This window comes from Scyliorhinus torazame, chromosome 7 (assembly GCF_047496885.1).
Source record: "Scyliorhinus torazame isolate Kashiwa2021f chromosome 7, sScyTor2.1, whole genome shotgun sequence".
Taxonomy (NCBI): Eukaryota; Metazoa; Chordata; class Chondrichthyes; order Carcharhiniformes; family Scyliorhinidae; genus Scyliorhinus; species Scyliorhinus torazame.
Window position 1 is genome coordinate 258,985,353 of NC_092713.1, and position 20,800 is coordinate 259,006,152.

The 20,800-nt window shown below is 46.3% G+C and overlaps 1 protein-coding gene across 2 annotated transcripts in view; it reads right to left on the reverse strand.

Moving 5' to 3' along the window:
• Positions 1–432: 432 nt before the first annotated feature.
• Positions 433–20,800, reverse strand: part of LOC140426986 (mothers against decapentaplegic homolog 5) — a 99,241-nt gene continuing 78,873 nt past the window's right edge. For both annotated transcript variants that reach the window (XM_072512341.1, XM_072512342.1), the window contains exons 4-7: positions 20,406–20,534; positions 10,276–10,497; positions 8,116–8,372; positions 433–3,001 (exon numbers count right to left, since the gene is read on the reverse strand). In XM_072512341.1, coding sequence (XP_072368442.1) covers positions 2,858–3,001; positions 8,116–8,372; positions 10,276–10,497; positions 20,406–20,534 — 752 coding nt within the window. In that variant the 3' untranslated portion in view covers positions 433–2,857. The remainder of the gene's footprint in view (positions 3,002–8,115; positions 8,373–10,275; positions 10,498–20,405; positions 20,535–20,800) is intronic.

Here is a 20,800-nt window from a genome sequence, read left to right on the forward strand (position 1 = left end):
TTTAGTTATTTGAGCATATTGTCCTGCAGTTAAAAAAATTCTATTGTAAAATACTGAAGGAAAGACCAAGAGGGAAGTAAAGGAGGATGTATCTGAAGAATAATTGCATAGGGATTTGGAGAGATGGACAAGTTAGAGTTGTTTAGACAAGGGAGGCTGAGCAAGAACCCACAATAAGCAGACAGTAAATACACTGGTATTCTACAGTGAGGTTTAACGGTTAATCTATTCCTATTTTCATTGTTTACTTTGCATTTCAACTGTTCTTTATCCATTTTCCTGTCTATTTTCATTTGTGATGTGAGCTGGACCATGTCACAGTGTCATATAATTGCAAATTCCTATAGCAATAAATTAATTTACTTAAAATATGTAGTTTAGCTAGGTTCTGAAACAAACTCCACCACTTCACAGAAAATAATAAAGATCCCATTAATAGATATTGTCTTTATTTGAGAAATTTGGCAGTACACAGAAATATCCATGCTCTGTGACTCAAACACGTTCAAACTTTCCCACTGTGCGTGTGCGTAAAATAAAAGTAAGCAATGACAGATTCACAAATATAAAAATGCAGAGTTCTTGAACAGCAAAGCAATTAGCATTGCCAAACAAGTTCAGACATCAAAAATGAAAAGTAAAGAATGGCAAAATCCCATTTGAATTAGGAAATGGTCAATTTCACTTATTCCCCTACCTTCTAACAAATTGCAACTTATTAAGCGAGGGAGTGGGGGAAAACAAAAGGTGCACTTAAAGACTTTCAGCATTTACTTTGCAGCTATTAATGACCAATTTCCCCCCATATTTCCATCTTTAAACAAAAAAAGTTAATTTTACAAGAACAGCTGGTTTGTGACGCGGAGCATCCCCAACAGGATGGGCGTAATTCACGCACCAGCTGAGGTTATTCAGGAAGGCCCTGCCTTCTCAACCTTGCCTCTCACCTGAGGTGTGGTGACCCTCAGATTAAATCACCACCAGTCAGCTCTCAAAGTCTTCTAGGACAATGACGACTATGTTGGCTATGGCAACATTTACATTCTTATCTTAGTATTGTTATATCCTATTCAGCATTTGCCTAACAAATGTGGATATCCAAAAGAAATGGAGAACACCTTAAGAAATACGTGGACAATTCCCAATCGATTTTGCAAAGTTACCAAGTCTCTACTGAACTAAACCAATTTTGTCCAAGTGTTGATGGTTTAGAAAGTATTTTGCAATTGCTAGAAACAACCTAAACATACACAGCAAATAAAAATACAACTGCTACGATTTGCATATAAATACACTGAATGCATAACCCAATTATGCAGGATTCACCAGTTGTTATGCAGTTGGGAATTTACGCTGCTATTAGTGCTGACAATTCAAGCACCTCAAAGAGAAAAATAAAACCTAGCAAAACATAATTCATACAGTTTAAAAAGAGGTACTTCTTGGTTCCACAAAGACCCAAGCACCCAACAGAAACAATCTTTATGCTGAGTTCCTGCCTACAGCATTCATCTATTTGAGAAATACTACTTGTGAAAGGAATGCCACAGCTTGCAACAAGATCATTTCCATTTCTTTTTCTGCTGCTTTTTAGTGAAATATCTCTTCCAAGTGTCAAAATGATGAGTATTTATAGTTCAGTCTTACTCCAGATTATCTTGACACATTAATATATACATACCAGATTGCAATCCCACTTTCCTAAACTACAGTTCATGTAAATATCAGATACTCAAGCATTACAAAGAGAAGCAAATAATTTTGTCTTATTTGGTACAGAATGAACTCCAAATTAGGTTGTTGCTCATTAAGCTATCAATCTACACTAAAGTCAATTTTCTCTTATATTATCTATTATTAAAATAGACAGGTAAAGAAACGTATTAAAAAACTTAAAAGCTTTTAATGCATGCAAGTTTGAAAGCTGGCTGCATCTGCACAGCAGCAGAACTGCATTTATAGATAGTCATGATGCAATGAACACAACTGCATGATAAACTGTATTCTTAGGTCCACGAGTACTTTTCTTGCTCGAAGGATAAGTAGCACACAGATTATCACTAGCCACTATGAAGCCTGTTGACCAATGACTTCTATTTATACAACTTGAAGAAAGTCAAGAGGAATATATAATACAAAACTTAAGACTTGTTCCAATACTTGATGCAATTTACATCTATAAGATGACAAATAGCAATGCTTTTCTACAAACTCAAGACAGCTCAACGTTTCAAAAACAATGCTCAGAACAGATTCAGAATACTGCATATCTGAGAAAGTGGCCACGTTCACTATGATAAAAGTGAGAAATCGTGTTCTGAACTAATACACTTTCTGATCAGAAACCCCACTAATGGTTAGGTTTCCCTGGAATAGTAATGTTCATGACAGGAACAGTTTTAAAAAAAAAGATTTTACAAGGTGTTAGCATAACTGAAAAAAGAACATCTCATTAGCATCACCGTGCTCCAATTTCAGATTCTAGTTTTACTGCCTGCAATTAGCCGCCTAAAACTGTTCATAACAGCTCATTCAATAGAGCTGAACTTCACACCAAAGCAAAATTTTGGAAGCATTCAAATCATATCACAAAGATTCTAAAGACATCCATCAATGGTTTTGTAATGTTAGCAGCTACACATAAGCAGATGACAAAAAACTATAAATATCACTCAATATATAATTAGTGAGTATGGTAAAGCAACCAAAATATAAAATCTGAAACATTGTCATTTGAATTTTTTTTTTTTTTTTTTTTTTTTAAATTGTTCTTCGTCCAGTAGATCTTTCACAGTGTCCAGTTTAAATAAAGTTCCCCCCTCTGGTGTTTTCCACCCCTGTAGATCATATTTCACTGTTAAGATACAGAGGAGATAGGGTTATGAGGAGAGCCCATCTGGGTAAGAACTTTGTCCAGCCACTGAAGTGGACCGTGAAGATGAATTTCTATCCAACATGGTGTGCTGGTTACATCTTGTCGGTGGTATTCTGCACCCCAGCCCTTTGGAAATAAGGAACAAAACAGTAAGTTATAATTTAGATTGACAAGAGGAGCCATTGGTGCAAAGCTAATTATGAAGACTAAACTCTGTAAAGTACTCCATTAATATGCAACTCTTCAAACCATATTCTTCAATTTGAACAAGTCGCAGAACAGGAAGGAGGAAATGTCTTGCATTAAGCCTCAAGGAACAGACCTGTATCCTTCAAAGTGAGTTTTCATGGATACGGTGAAGAATGGAACCTCACTTGTTTGTCTGTCTTGTAAGTACCACATGGTCCAGGGTCAGATGCAAAGCAAATCTGCCTCTATCACAAAAGCAAATTCACTATACCGATTCTGGACTGTATGTAGTCTCAAGGCATCAGGTCAAACATATGCAAGGAAAGCTCCTGTTGATTAGCACGCACGTGCCCCTCAGCTGATGAATCAGTATGGTGTTGCACATCACTAGGAGGAAGCACTTTTAAAAATTAATTTATGGGTTGTGCACATGGCTGACTAGGCCAGCATTTACTGCCCAGTTCAAATTACCCTGCAGAAAGTGGGTGAGCCGCCTTCTTGAACTGTTGCAGTCCATGTGGCATACGTACACCCATAGTGCTGTTAGGGAGGGAGTTCCAGGGACACTGAAGGAACCGATATATTTCCAAGTCAGGATGGTGAGTGACTGAGGGTAACTTCCAGTTGGTGGTGTTCCCATTTTTCTGCTGCCCTTGTCCTTCTAGATGGTAGTGGTCACAGGTTTGGAAGGTGCTGCCTAAGGAGCCATGGAGAGTTCCTACAGTTCATCTTGTAGATGTCACTGTGCGTCGGTGGTGGACGGAGCGACTGTTTGTTGATGGGGTGCCAATCAAGCGGCTGCTTTGTCCTGGATGCTGCAAAGCTTCCTTAGTGTTGTTGAAGCTGCACTCATCCACGCAACTGGAGAGCATTCCAACACATTCCTGACTTATGCCTTGTAGATGATGGGCAGACTTTGGGGAGTCGGGTGGTGAAGTCCTTACCACAGGATTTCTAGCCTCTTGACTGCTCAGTATTTATATAGCTAGCCCAATTCAGTATTTCAGCAGCCCTGACAATATTCCGGCAACAGTCCTGAAGACTTGTGCTCCGGAACCTGCCGTGCCCCAAGCCCACAGTTCTAGTACAGCCACAACCTTGATATCCACTTGCCAATGTAGAAAATTACCCTGGTATGCACTGTACACATAAAGGACAAATCCAACCCAGCCAATTACCACTCTATTAGTCTACTCTTGTCCATCAATAAAGTGATGAAAGGGGTCATCAGCAGCTTTATCAAGTGGTACTTGCTTAGCAATAACCTGTCAATGATGCACAGTTTGGATTCTGCCAGGATCACTCAGCTCCTGACATCATTACATCTTTGGTTCATACGAACATACGCATACAAACGTATCAATTAGGAGCACGAGTAGGCCATTGAGCCCCTCGATCCTGCTCTGCCATTTAATAAGATTAAGGCTGATCTGATTGCAAATAGATGATAATTGTCATAACCTCCTACCCGTACCTCCTTTTTTCTTTTAATGGAGTTGAAAAGAAAATGAATAACACAAATAATGTTTACTGACTGGCAATGGTCATTAATATATCCCCTTGTGAGAATCTATGATTCGACTGAATTGTTGCGCTGTTGTTCCTAATCTAGCTCATAGAATCATAGAAGTTTACAGCATGGAAACAGGCCCTTCGGCCCAACCAGTCCATGCCGCCCAGTTCTTACCATTAAGCTAGTCCCAGTTGCCCGCACTTGGCCCATAACCCTCTATACCCATCTTACCCATGTAACTATCTAAATGCTTTTTAAAAGACACAATTGTACCCGCCTCTACTACTACCTCTGGCAGCACATTCCAGACACTCACTACCCTCGGAGTGAAGAAATTGCCCCTCTGGGCCCTTCTGAATCTCTCCCCTCTCACCTTAAACCTATGCCCTCTAGTTTTAGACTCCCCTACCTTTGGGAAAAGATGTTGACTATCTACCTTATCTATGCCCCTCATTATTTTATAGACCTCTATAAGATCACCCCTAAGCCTCCTACGCTCCAGGGAAAAAAGTCCCAGTCTATCCAGCCTCTCCTTAGAACTCGAACCATCAAGTCCCGGTAACATCCTAGTAAATCTTCTCTGCATTCTTTCTAGTTTAATAATATCCTTTCTATAATAGGGTGACCAGAACTGCACACAGTATTCCAAGTGTGGCCGTACCAATGTCTTGTACAACTTCAACAAGACGTCCCAACTCCTGTATTCAATGTTCTGACCAATGAAACCAAGCATGCCGAATGCCTTCTTCACCACCCTGTCCACCAGCGACTCCACCTTCAAGGAGCTATGAACCTGTACTCCTAGATCTCTTTGTTCTATAACTCTCCCCAACGCCATACCATTAACTGAGTAGGTCCTGGCCTGATTCGATCTGCCAAAATGCATCACCTCACATTTATCTAAATTAAACTCCATCTGCCATTCGTCGGCCCACTGGCCTAATTGATCAAGATCCCGTTGCAATCCTAGATAACCTTCTTCACTATCCACTGTGCCACCAATCTTGGTGTCATCTGCAAACTTACTAACCATGCCTCCTAAATTCTCATCCAAATCATTAATATAAATCACAAATAACAGTGGACCCAGCACCGATCCCTGAGGCACACCACTGGTCACAGGCCTCCAGTTTGAAAAACAACCCTCTACAACCACCCTCTGTCTTCTGTCGTCCAGCCAATTTTGAATCCAATTGGCAACCTCACCCTGGATCCCGTGAGCTTTAACCTTCTGCAACAACAACCTACCATGCGGTACCTTGTCAAAGGCTTTGCTAAAGTCCTTGTAGACAACGTCTACTGCACTGCCCTCATCTACCTTCTTGGTCACCCCCTCAAAAAACTCAATCAAATTTGTGAGACATGATTTTCCACGCACAAAGCCATGCTGACTGCCCCGAATCAGTCCTTGCCTCTCTAAATGCTTGTAGATCCCGTCTCTCAGAATACCTTCTAGCAACTTACCTACTACAGACGTTAGGCTCACCGGTCTGTAGTTCCCAGGCTTTTCCCTGCTGCCCTTCTTAAACAAGGGCACAACATTCGCCACTCTCCAATCTTCAGGCACCTCACCTGTGGCTGCCGATGATTCAAATATCTCTGTTAGGGGACCCGCAATTTCCTCCCTAGCCTCCCACAACATCCTGGGATACATTTCATCAGGTCCCGGGGATTTATCTACCTTGATGCGCTTTAAGACTTCCAGCTCCTCCTCTGTAATATGCACACTTCTCAAGACATCACTATTTATTTCCCTTAGTTTCCTAACATCCATGCCTTTCTCCACCGTGAATACCGATGAGAAATATTCATTCAGGATCTCACCCAACTCTTGTGGCTCTGCACATCGATGTCCTTGTTGATCCTTAAGAGGCCCTACTCTGTCCCTAGTTACTCTTTTTCCCTTTATGTATCTGTAGAAGCTCTTTGGATTCTCCTTTGCATTATTTGCCAAAGCAATTTCATGTCCCCTTTTTGCCCTCCTGATTTCCCTCTCAACTCTATTTCGACAATCTCTATACTCTTCAAGGGATCCACTTGATCCCAGTTGCTTATGTACGTCATATGCCTCCTTCTTCTTTTTGACCAGAGTCTCAATATCTCGAGTCATCCAGGGTTCCCTACTTCTACCAGCCTTGCCCTTCACTCTAAAGGGAATGTGCTTACCCTGAACCCTGGTTAACACATTTTTAAAAGCCTCCCATTTACCAGCCGCCCCTTTGCCTGCCAACAGTCTCCCCCAATCTACCTCTGAAAGTTCCTGTCTGATAACATCAAAATTGGCCTTGCCCCAATTAAGAATTTTAACTCTTGGGCCAGACCTATCATTCTCCATAGCTATCTTAAAACTAATGGAGTTATGGTCACTTGTCCCAAAGTAATCCCTCACTAACACTTCTGTCACTTGCCCTTCCTTATTTCCCAAGACGAGGTCAAGTTTTGCCCCCTCTCTAGTCGGTCCATCCACATACTGAATGAGAAATTCCTCCCGAATACACTCAACGAATTTCCCTCCATCCAAGCCCCTAATGCTATGGCTGTCCCAGTCAATGTTGGGAAAGTTAAAGTCCCCTACTATTACCACCCTATTTTTCTTGCAGCTATCAGTAATCTCCTTACATATTTGCTCCTCAATTTCCCGCTGACTATTTGGGGGCCTGTAGTACAGTCCTATCAAGGTGATCTCTCCCTTCTTATTTTTCAGTTCCACCCATATAGGCTCAGTGGGCGAACTCTCGGATATATCCCCTCTAAGTACTGCCGTGATGTTCTCCCTAATCAAAAACGCCACTCCCCCTCCTCTCTTACCTCCTGTTCTCTCCTTTCTATAGCATCTGTACCCCGGAACATTGAGCTGCCAGTCCTGCCCCTCCCTTAGCCATGTTTCAGTCATAGCTATAATATCCCAGTCCCATGTGCCCATCCATGCCCTGAGTTCATCCGCTTTGCCAGTCAGGCCCCTTGCATTGAAATAAATGCAGTTTAATGTAGACTTTCCTTGCTCTCTGCCCTGCTTTCTCTGGTCATGCTTTACACACTCTCCCTTCCTGCCTTTTGTTTCCGTCCCCACTGACTTCCTACATCGGTTCCCACCCCCCTGCCACATTAGTTTAAACCCTCCCCAACTGCACTAGCAAACACACCCCCGAGAACATTGGTTCCTGTCCCACCCAGATGCAGACCGTCCGATTTGTACAGGTCCCACAAGGTCATACAAGGTACAGAAGAGCAAAGTGATCTTAGCAGGAATAGTCCTCCTATTTTTCTCCCTCTGAGGGTGTCTCCCTTCAGGGTGATAATGACTGACCATTGATTTCAGGACTGCAAACTGTAGGGACATATATCCAAAAACTTTTTGCAATGTGTTTTTGCATCACTTTCACAAACTCAGTAGATGCAATGAACGTTGTCAAATAAAACATTTCTCAGCAGCATTAGACGATACGATTTTCACAATTTTTTTTAAAGAAGACACCATATGCAAGTTAATTTAAAACTTTCTGAATTAATGGCTCAGCCTTTTGGCCTCTTTCCTCACCTTAACAAAGCTCATGCGAATGGTACACATCTTGGTGAGTTCATAAACTGCTTCAAAGCCATGATTTACAGATTGAGCTAGGAGCTGGGCAAACTCTTGGTTGTTAAATATCTTTAAACTGCAACCACTAGGTATCTTACAGACGGTGGTTGGATGAAAGCCATGGTGATAATTGCAATTTCTACTTTGGACAAAAATGCTGCTGTCACTAAGACATTCAGCATAGACTTCACCTCCCACATAGTATAGGTGGACACCTGCAAACATACAAGAGAAAGTTTAAGTTATCATTGCAATAATTATGATATGTATCACATTAAAAAGCCCAGCCTTTACATATAAACTGGCATTTCCATCATCCCTTACTAGGGCCAAGCCGAAGACGCAGAGTGGGAGCAAGAGAGGGTAGGGGAGCAAGTGAGAGGGTGGGGAAAACCACCAAGAAGGCAGAAAAGAGGGTGGGAGACACTCTTCAACAAGGTGCTAATGGGACCGAAATTTTAAATGTGAAAACCCAATGAAGAAGGCCATACTTTTGTCAGTAATTCAATATTTTCACCATTCATAGCCTTTTCAGACAGTTATAGTAAAGCAATAGAACTGAAATTAATAATGGAATCTCTTAACGCATATGCTGATCGGTGAAGTATTGAATTGTGCTTAATCGGACCACAGAATAGAACTCTACAGTGCAAGAGGCCATTCGGCCCATGGAGTCTGCACTGACCCTCTGAAACAGCACCCCACCTAGGCACATTTTCCCCACCCTATCCCCATAACTCTACATATCTATACATCTTTGGACATTATGGACTGTGGGAGGAATCCAGAGCACCCAGAGGAAGCCCAAGCTGACACGAGGAGAAAGTGTAAACGCCACAATGCCAGAATTGAATCCAGGTCCCTGGCGGTGAGGTGGCAGTGCTAACCACTGTGCCACCATGCTGCCCATGAGAGCTTATAAATTGTTCTGGGGAGTTGCAATACAGACAGCATTGAAGGAAATATGTGACATGTTTTTCAAGCTGTTGTCTCAAAGTGGGATTAGCTCCAATTTTTATGACGGATGTTGCTTTGCAAGTCAGCAACGTAGGTCAACACATTCTCCAACAAATATTTTTGGACCAAAAAGAACCAAGCATTTTTGTGCAACAAATTATCTCTGATGATCTTGGATCAGAGTCACCCCCCTTTCTTCCTCTGGGCAAACACTCTCAGGGAATCCCCTGTCAATGCTTGCTTATACAACGACTATTGTGATCAAGCAAGCACATGTTATCATATGCCTTCCCCAGGCTTGACAGATGGCAGAGTACAGTTTGAAACCCCACAATTTACTATCATTCCTTGTTTTTCAGACAATTCTGCAATTATTCCTTGCAAAAAATCTCTAACTATACGAATTCTGGTTACAAGCAGCTGTGATATATTCCAGCATGCTGGTATCAGTGATGGAGAGTCATAGAATCTAAGAATTTACAGTGCAGGAGGCCGCCATTCAGCCTATCGCATTTGTACCGGCTCTTGGAAAGAGCACCCTACCCAAACCCACACCTCCAGCCTATCCCCATAACCCAGTAACCCCACCCGACACCAACAGCAATTTTGGACACTAAAGGGCAATTTATCATGGCCAATCCACCTAACCTGCACATCTTTGGATTGTGGGAGGAAACCAGAGCACCCGGATGAAACCCACGCACACACGGGGAGGAAGTGCAGACTCCGCACAGACAGTGACCCAAGCCGGGAATCGACCCTGGGACCTGGAGCTGTGAAGCAATTGTGCTAACCACTATGCTACAGTGTTGCCCAGAATGCAACGCTGAGCCTTAAATTTTTGCTTTTCCTTCATGTGCACTATAATTTAAGCGACACATAATGCACGAGTACAAATTAATACAATTTCACATCTATTTCCAAGTGCCTGGTGATGATTTCAGCAGCATCATCATTGATCCTGGGCACTGTCTATTCGGACAGTCCAAATGACATTGTGTTTGAAATGTGTACGTTTACAGCATGCATAGAGTTAGCAGGAAACGCAGCCTGTGAACAAGAACTCTGGAGAACTATAAGTAATTCTGGTTAATGACAATACGGGTTAATTCTGTAATAGTATGGCATCGCTGGTTCAGTTACTTTGAAAATTAAGCATACCTTTACCAATGTGCCGCCTGGTGTTCTCAATGGTGGAATTGCGGTTTACATTGGAAAGAAGGCCAAGACAGAAACGGTTTTTGTTGTTAGATGGATCAGTAAAGCCATCCACTAAAACACTGGTAGAGGAAGCATGGAAGGCTTCTCCAACTCTATTATTTAACTCGTAGTACACAATGGAACACCAGTGCTTAGGCTCCTCATAAGCAACAGGTTGAACATCTGAAATAAAGTTAGAGCAGATTAATTTAATTTAGTATATTTTGTATTGCAAGATATTTTCCCCTCTCCCATTTCCCAAAGAATAACTGCATGTGACCTTAAATTTGAATTACAGTGGAAAGAGAAAAGCAATTTTAAAAAACTATAACTACAAAATATTTAGGTATCATTTTTGAAGCATCTTTGTAGAATATATTCAAAAAATATTATTTTGCTCAACAAAAACAAGAAATGATTGCATTAAAGTTCAACTGCTCAAGTTAAACAATTGGCCTTGTAGAAAAATTCTACAATTCATAACTTGTAGTCTACAGAAGATTGCAAGCCTATATTATTAATTACTTTCATGACTTGCATAGTACACATCTGTAGTCTTCACCAGGTATTCCGGTATCACCAATCTAACGACATCTACTCTTTAAAAAAAAAAAATCTGAACTGCTTCCAATGCAATTATATCCTTAAAGAAAGAACAAAGAACAATTCAGCACAGGAACAGGTCTTTGGCCCTCCAAGTCTGTACTGGTCATGATACCATCCTTGGCCAAAACCCTCAGCACTTCCTAGTGCCGCATCCCTCCATACCCATTCTATTCTTATATTTGTCGAGATGCCTTTTGAACACCGTTAATTTATCTGCATCCACAACCTCCCCTGGCAACACGTGCCAGGCACTCACCACTCTGTGTAAAATAATCTGCCTCGCACTTCTCCTCTAAACTTTGCCCTAAGGACCTTAAACCTATGCCCCCTAGCGACTGATCCCTCCTCCCTGGGAAAGAGTGCCTGCCCATTTACTCTATCCATGCCTCTCATAATCTTGTAGACCGTTTATCAGGTCACCTCTCAACCTCCGTCGTTCTAATGAAAACAGTGGTCAACTGTATTTAGTACTCCAGATGCAGATTCCCTAAGGCCTTGTATAGCTGTAGCAAGACTTCCCTACTTTACTATTTCATTTCCCTTGCAATAAAGGCCAACATTCCATTTGTTTCCCCAATCATTTTCTGACCTGCATGCTAGTTTGTTGTGATCAGTACACCCAGATCCCTCTGTATCACAGATTTCTGCAGTCTTCCATTTAAATTGTGTTCTGAAATTCTGTTCTCCCTGCCAAAGTGAACAAGTTCACATTTTCCCATATTATACTCCATCTGCCAATTTATGACTATTCACTCAACCTATCTGAATCCCTTTGCAGCTTCCTTATGTCCTCTTTACAACTTGCTTTTCTACCTATCTTTCTGTCCATACCATACTCTCAGTGCCTTCATCCAAGTTAACATAGATTGTAAATAGTTGAGGCCCCAGTACTAAGCCCTGTGGCACTCCACACTCAAGATGCTTGACAACATCCAGGACAAAGCAGCCCGCTTGCTTGGCATCACTTCCACAAAAACTTTGGAAAGATTACAACCAATGTATCCATAATGTGTGCAGCTACTTCAAGACCCTAGGGTGCAAGTCAGCAGGGCCAGGGAACCTGCCAGCAGTTAGTCCAATCGTGTTCCCAGTGTGCCTTTTCCCCCGTGACCAAATTGTTTTAAGTTCTTCCCTAATGACTTTCAATTATTCTTGAGTTTGTCTTCAACAAAACCTGTTCAAGCTTCTGCCATTTATTTGTTTCCCCATTACTAATTCTGTGGATTCGCACTCGAAGGAACTAAAGCTCCCATTAGCTACTCATGTCTTTTTTAGACTTGTAGAAACTCTTGCTTTCTATTTTTGTATTTCAGCTAGCTTTCTCTCGTAGTCTAATGTCTTCCTCATTTGTTAAGCATTTTTTTGCTGGTTTCTCAAATTTGCCTAATCTTCTGACCTATGTATTGTATGGGTTTAGGCAGAAAATTGCAGAGTTTAGGGCCTAAGCAGATGAAGGTACTGCCACAAACAGTGGAGCAATTAAAATCAGGGATATTCAAGAGGTCAGTATTAGATGAGCAGATATTTGTAGGTTGTAGAGGTCGAGATCACCGACAGAGAAGGGAGAGGCTACGTAGGAACCTGAAAATCAAGGTACTGCTTGAGCAGGAACCAGGAACTAGGTCGGAGAACACAGGCGTGATGCGTGAACAGAATTTGGTGTAAATAAGGACATAAAGCAGAGTTTTGCATCATCTCAAGTTTACAGAGGCTAAAATGTGAAAGATTAAAGTGCATGGAAATAGTCAAGTTTAAATGTAACAAAGGCATGGATGAAGACTTCAGTAGATAAGTTGACGCACGCTGAAGTTGGACGACATTACAAAGATGGCATGTAGAAGTGGACGGTAGCTCACCTCAGGGTTAAATATGGCACCAATGTTACAAACAGTATTGTTCAGCCTCATAGTTAAAAGGGAATGGGGCTGGAATTGGCAATTATGAAACAGTTTGTAGTTGGGACCATAAGAGTTTTGAAAGGTCTGTATTCAAGTGGTAAGCTTCTATTTATAACATACAATATGTGGTGTTCACTTTCACATAAGCATATAGCATTTTTAAGGGTTTCTGACAGGGTAGGTACTGTCAGGATGTTCCCCCTATCTGGGGAGTCTAGAACTGGGGGTAGCCATTAAAATGGAGATGAGGAAAAATTACTCCAAGAGTCGTAAATCTTTGAAATTCTCTGTCTCAAAGGGAGGGGGTGCATAATTATTCAATATATTCAAAACAGAGGAAACTAGATTTTTTGATTACAATGGGAACCAAGGAATGTAGGGATAGCGTGGGAAGGTAGAAGGCAAGAGATTAGCCATGAATGATGGAGCATGTTTGAAGGGCCATATGGTCTACTTCTGCACCATCTTATGCTCTTACTATGTTCAAAGACTGGAGTGGGAACAGAGGAAAGTAGTCAGATCACAATATTTTTTTTGCATCACAGAATTGTGGAACAGGAAAATAGTGTTTGAATTTACTCTCCTGTAACCCTGTACATTCCTCCTTTTCTGATAACAGTCTAATTCCTTTTTGAATGCTTCTATTGAACCTGCCTCCACCACACTCTCAGGTAGTGTATTCTAAACCCCGCCTTCTCAACCTTGCCCCTCGCCTGAGCTGTGGTGATCCTCAGGTCAAATCATCACCAGTCAGCTCTCCCCCTCAAAGAGAAAAGCAACCAATGGTCATCTGGGACTAAGGCGACTTTACCGTTAACATGTCCTATTTGCATGCTTATTGAGGATTCCCTTTTCTATAGGCTCGCAGTCCTTTTTCATAATCCCTCTTTGCTTCTTCACTTCTCCTCTGTATCTTTAATATTGGATCTCAGTTATAATTATTTTTTTTAAAATAATTTTTATTAAAGGTTTTCATAAAATATCAATAACAAAATGAGAAAGAAAAAAGAACCCAACAGGGTAAAGTACAAAACACAATCTAAAAAAAGCAACCCCCCCCAAACCCCTCCCCCCCCCGTACATAAATAATAAATTAACATTAACACCCCGACTTAACACAACAGGTGTATACACCCCCTCAGACCCTCCAGCGTAAATAACATAAACAAAAACAAAGTAAACACCCCCCCCTCCCCCGGGCTGCTGCTGCCATTGACCAATGTCTATCGTTCTGCCAGAAAGTCTAAGAACGGTTGCCACCGCCTAAAGAACCCTTGTCCTCAAGGCGAATTTCACCCTCTCCAATTTAATGAACCCTGCCATATCGCTGATCCAGGATTCCACGCTTGGGGGCGTCGCATCTTTCCACTGAAGGCCGGGCTACCAGGTACGCAAAGGCCAGAATTCCGGCCTCTTTCGCCTCCTGCACTCCCGGCTCCTCAGCCACCCAAATATTGCGAGCCCCCAGCCCGGTTTGACCCTGGATCCTACCACCCTCAACACCGTCCTTGCTACGCCCTTCCAAAATTCCTCCAGCGCTGGGCATGCCCAGAACATATGGGTGTGATTTGCTGGGCTCCCTGAGCACCTAACACACCTGTCCTCACCCCCAAAGAACCGGCTCATCCTTGTCCCGGTCATGTGTGCCCTGTGCAGCACCTTAAACTGTATGAGGCTGAGCCTCGCGCACGAAGAGGAAGAGTTCACACTCCCTAGGGCATCTGCCCACGTCCCCTCTTCGATCTCCTCTCCCAACTCCCCCTCCCACTTACCTTTCAACTCCACCACCGAGGCCTCCTCCTCCTCCTGCATCACCTGGTAAGTTTTCGAGACCCCCCCCCCCCCCCCCCACCCCGAGAGCACCCTGTCCTGTATGGTGTGTGGCAGTAGCTGCGGGAATTCCACCACCTGCCGCCTGGCAAACGCCCTTACCTGTAAGTACCTGAAGGTGTTCCCCGGGGGGACCCCGTACTTCTCCTCCAGCTCACCCAAGCTCGCAAACTTTCCGTCCACAAACAGGTCCCCCAACTTTCGTATCCCTGCCCTCTGCCACCCAGAAAACCCTCCACCTGTTTTTCATGGGGCAAACGGGTGGTTCCCCAATAATGGGGTCCACGCCAAGGCCCCAACTTCCCCCCTATGCCGCCTCCACTGCCCCCAAATTTTGAGGGCTCCCACCAACACCGGGCTCGTGGTATACCTCCTTGGAGGGAGCGGCAGCGGCGCCGTTGCCAGCGTCCCTCGACTCGTACCCACACAGGACTCCGTCTCCAGCCTCTTCCATGCAACCCCCTCCCGCTCCATCACCCACTTGCGCACCATCGTCGCATTGGCGGCCCAGTAGTACCCACAGAGGTTGGGCAGCAGCAGCCCCCCGCCTATCTCTACTCCGCTCCAGGAACACCCTTCTCACCCTCGGAGTCCCTCACGCCCACACAAACCCCATTATACTCCTGTTAACCCGCCTGAAAAAAGCCTTGGGGATAAACACGGGGAGGCACTGGAACAGGAACAAAAACCTTGGGAGCACCGTCATTTTGATTGACTGCACCCGACCCGCCAAGGACAGCGGCAACGTGTCCCACCTCTTGAACGCCTCCTCCATTTGCTCCACCAGCCTGGTAAAGTTAAGCCTATGCAGGACCCCCCAGCTCCTGGCCACCTGGACCCCCAAATATCTGAAGCTCCTCTCCGCCCTTTTTAGTAGGAGCTCGCCAATCCCCCTCTCCTGGTCCCCTAGCTGAACTACGAACAGCTTGCTCTTCCCCATATTGAGCTTGTACCCCGAAAAGTCCCTGAATTCCCTCAGGATCCTCATTACCTCTGGCAGTCCTCCGACCGGGTCCGCCACATACAGCAGCAGGTCGTCCGCATAAAGCGATACCCTATGCTCCTCCCCACCCCGCACCAACCCCCTCCAGTTCCTCGACTCAGTGCCATAGCCAGGGGTTCAATCGCCAGTGCGAAGAGCAGGGGGGACAGGGAACACCCCTGTCTCGTCCCTCGGTGCAACCGAAAGTACTCGGACCTCCTCCTATTTGTGGACACACTCGCCATCGGGACCTCATACAACAGCCTAACCCACCTGACAAACCCCTCCCCAAACCCCTTCAGCATCTCCCACAGGTACCCCCACTCTACCCTATCGAAGGCTTTCTCAGCGTCCATCGCCACCACTATCTCCGCCTCCCCCTCCCTCGCCGGCATCATGATAACGTTCAGAAGCCTCCGCACATTCGCATTCAACTGTCTCCCCTTCACAAACCCCGTCTGGTCTTCATGGATGATCTGCGGCACGCAATCCTCAATCCTCGTGGCTAAGACCTTCGCCAGCACCTTGGCATCTACATTTAGCAAGGAAATTGGTCTGTAAGACCCACATTGCGGGGATCCATGTCCCGCTTCAGGATCAAGGAGATCAGTGCCCGGGACATCGTCGGGGGTAAAGCCCACCCCCTCCCTTGCCTCATTAAAGGTCCTAACTAACAGCGGGCCCAACAGGTCCATGTATTTTTTATAGAACTCGACCGGAAACCATCCGGCCCCGGTGCCTTCCCCGCCTGCATGCTTCGTATCCCTTTGATCAGCTCCTCCAGCCCAATCGGGGCCCCCAGTCCCGCCACCAGTCCCTCTTCCACCTTTGGAAACCTCAATTGGTCCAGGAAACGGCCCATCCCTCCCTCCTCCCGTGGGGGCTCGGATCAGTACAATTCCTATTAGAAGTCCCTGAAGACCCTAATGATGCCAACCGCACTCCGCAACACGCTCCCACGCTGTCCTTAACTTTCCCAATCTCCCTAGCTGCGTCCCGCTTCCGAAGCTGATGCGCCAGCATCCGGCTTGCCTTTTCCCCATACTTGTAGACCGCCCCCCTGGGCCTTCCTCCACTGCACCTCCGCCTTCCTGGTGGTCACCAGGTCGAATTCGGCCTGGAGGCTACGCCTCTTCCTCAACAATCTTTCCTCAGGCTCTTCCGCATACCTCCTGTCTACCCTCACCATCTCCCCCACCAGCCTCTCCCTCTGCTCCCTGTGGGCCCTAATGGAGATCAGCTCTCCCCTCACCACCGCCTTCAGTGCCTCCCATACCATCCCCATTCGGACCTCCCCGTTGTCGTTGGTCTCCAAGTACCTCTCTATACTTCCTTGGACCCGCTCACTCACCACCTCGTCCGCCAACAGCCCCACCTCCAAGCGCCACAGCGGGCGCTGGTCCCTCTCTCCCCCAGCTCCAAGTCCACCCAATGCGGGGTGCGGTCCGAAATGGCTATAGCCGAATACTCGGTATCCTCTACTCTCGCTATCAGCGCCTTACTCAAAATGAAAAAGTCGATTCGAGAATAAGCCTTATGGACATGTGAGAAGAATGAAAATTCCCTAGCCCCCGGCCTTGCAAATCTCCAAGGGTCCACCCATCCCATTTGGTCCATAAATCCCCTCAGCACTCTAGCAGCCGCCGGCTTCCTACCCGTCCTAGACCTGGAACGATCCAGTGCCGGATCCAACACCGTGTTAAAGTCTCCCCCCATTATCAGGCCCCCCACTTCCAAGTCTGGGATCCGACCCAACATACGCCGCATAAAATCCGCATCGTCCCAGTTCGGAGCATACACATTGACCAGTACCACCCTCTCTCCCTGCAACTTACCACTTACCATTCTGTCCCTACCGCCATTATCTGCCACAATTATCGACGCCTTGAATGACACCTTCTTTCCCACCAAGATCGCCACCCCTCGATTTTTGGCATCTAGCCCCGAGTGAAACACCTGACCTACCCACCCTTTCCTCAGTCTTACCTGGTCTGCCACCTTCAGGTGCGTCTCCTGGAGCATAACCACATCCGCCTTGAGCCCCTTCAGGTGCGCGAACACGCGGGCCCGCTTAACCGGCCCATTCAGTCTCCTTACATTCCAGGTTATCAGCCGGATCAGGGGGCTAACCGCCCCCCTCCCCCGCCGACTAGCCATTACCCCTCCTCGGCCAGCCACGCGCCCGCACCCCACACCCAGCACGTTCCCCACAGCAGCATCCCCCCCCCCCCCCACTCGCTCCAGCTCCTCCTTGACCTTAGCAGCAGCAACTCTATTCCCCCCCACCCACCCCCCCACCGGCTAGGACCCATCCTCGCTGGTTTACTCCCCCCATTGCACTTCCGCAAGTCAGCTGACTCCTGCTGACCCCGGCCACTCCAGCCTCCCCTTCGACTCCTCGCATTGTGTGGCACACCCTCCTCTCCCGCTCCCCATCCACAGGCTCTCCCCCTTCCCCCTCCGTTCTAAGCGCGGGAAACAATCCTCACTTCCCCACCCCACCCCCCTCCCCCGAGTCTTCGCCATGGGAAAAAAGCCCGCGCTCTCCACCTACCAGGCCCCGCCACCAACCAAAACAGAGCCCAACCCGCCCCATCCACCCTCCCCAACCCGAAAGAGAAAAACACAGAGAAAAAGAAACCCAAAACAATGCAAAGGCCCCCCTCAACCCCGAACAAAAAATAGGCATAACATATCCACCGCAGTCCCCAATCGTGCATCCCGACCCTCAGTCTGTGTCCAGCTTCTCGGCCTGAACAAAGGCCCACGCCTCCTCCTGAGACTCAAAATAATGGTGCCGGTCCTTGTAGGTAACCCACAGTCACGCCGGCTGCAACATGCCAAACCTCACCCCCTTCCTGTCCAGCACCGCCTTCACTCGATTGTACCCGGCCCTCCTCTTCGCCACCTCCGCACTCCAGTCCTGGTATATTCGAACCTCTGCGTTCTCCCACCTGCTGCTCCTCTCCATCTTGGCCCACCTGAGCACACACTCACGATCGACGAACCGGTGGAACCGCACCAGCACCGCCCGCGGAGGCTCGTTAGCCTTGGGCCTCCTCGCCAACACTCTATGGGCCCCTTCCAGCTCCAGGGGCCCCTGGAAGGGCCCCGCTCCCATCAGCGAGTTCAACATGGTGACCACATAGGCCCCCACGTCCGGCCCCTCCAGCCCCTCCGGGAGGCCCAGAATCTGCAGATTCTTCCGCCTCGACCGATTCTGCATCTCCTCGAACCGCTCCTGCCATTTCTTGTGGAGCGCCTCGTGCGCCTCCACCTTTACAGCCAGGCCTAAGATCTCGTCCTCATTGTCAGAGATCTTTTGTCGAGCCTCTCGGATCGCCACCCCCTGGGCCGTCTGTGTCTCCAGCAGCTTATCAATAGAAGCCTTCATCGGCTCTAGCAGGTCCGTTTTAATCTGTCTGAGGCAGCGCTGGATACCCTCCTGTTGCTCCTCCGCCCACAGCCTCCACGCTGCCTGGTCTCCGCCCGCCGCCATTTTGTCCTTCTTCCCTCCCTTCTTCGGGTCCACCACCACCTTTTTTGTCGCCCCGCTCCTAGTTAAAGCCATATACTAATGGGGAGCTATTAGTAACTCCTTCCCACACCGGGAAATGTCGAAAAAGTGCCCTTGGGGGCCCCGAAAAGAGCCCACAAGTCCGTTTTAGCGGGAGCTGCCGAATGTGCGACTTAGCTCCGCATAGCCGCAACTGGAAGTCTCAAGAGGGAATCCTTTTGGTAGTGTTCGCTTCACCAATCTGCCCCAAAAAGTCTGTGGAAACTCCTGAAAAAGGTCTGAGAGTCCGTTCCAGATGGGAGCTGCCAAATGCGCGACCTACTCCTCCATGGCTGCCACCGGAAGCCTCGTCCCCGCTTCTTCAATGGCCTTGGTAGATCTTTTCACAGTTGTTCCCTCTGCTGCTAGAATTCACCTTTAATAAAGGCCCTCAAGCCAGCTTGCAGCCTTTAAGCTTGCCCTTCCCCCACCTGCATGCTGGAAGAGGCTTCTGTGTTTCCTGCAGCTCCAGCCAAATCTTTCACTGTTTCTGCCGGGTCTGGTAACCAAGAGACATACCATTCCTGGGGGACACTGTCGGGGGAAATATTGCAGTCTTCTTCCCACACCGGGAAATGTCGAAAAAATGCCGTTGGGGGCCCTGTAAAGAGCCCAAAAGTCCGTTCCAAGCGGGAGCTGCCGACCATGCGACTTAGCTCTGCATAGCCGCACCCGGAAGTCCTCAGTTATAATTTCTACCTGACATCTGTCATAAGCACACTTTTCCTTATTTTAATTTTTGTCTCCATTGTCACCCAGGGAGCTTTGGATTTGTTTGCCCTCCCTTTCCGTTTCGAGGGAATGTACATTGACTGTGCCTGAATCACCTTTTCTTTGAAGGTAGCCCATTGATCAGTTACCATTTTCCTGCCAAACTTTGCATCCAGTTTATTCAGCCCATATCTGTTGTCTGGGACATCCGCTTTCTCCAGCACTGTAAAGCCCTCCTTCATCAATAATGCCACCCCTCCCCTTTTCTTCCTTTCCTGAACATCTTGTATCCAGGGATATTTAACACCAGTCCTGCCCTGTCCTTCTTTCAGTCAGGTCACTGTTAATACCACAATAACATATTTCCACATAGCAATCTACACCTGCAGCTCATCTTATTTTCCAAAAAGATCAAGCCTGTGTTTAATTTTCCAAAATACATCAGAAATAGACCAATAGCTCAGCAGCACTAATTGAAGCTGATTGTATATTAGTTCTGGGATCTTACCTCTCGCGGAGATAATAGGCAGATTGAGTATGCTGGAGGTCATCATGACATTCCCAGTATCCATCGGTTGTGTACTGTCCTGATTGATCTGCTCTTCTGGTGGCATGTAAGCAGGTGGAGGCGTATCAGCTGCATAGAAGAGAGCATTTATAACTTCATCACATACCAGGGCTCAAAATAAGCTCAAGATCCACTAAGTCAGCACCAGCTCATAACATTTACTGGCATATTAACATATGTCTTGTGCATGTCTGTCACACCCCGGACAACACCACCACGGGTGCAAAGTAATCCTCAAAAAAAAAAGCTATGCAATTCATCCCATTCATTTCTGCAATTCATTTTTGTGGGTTGGAGCTGGAATTAAAGGAGCCAAACATCACACATTTCCATGG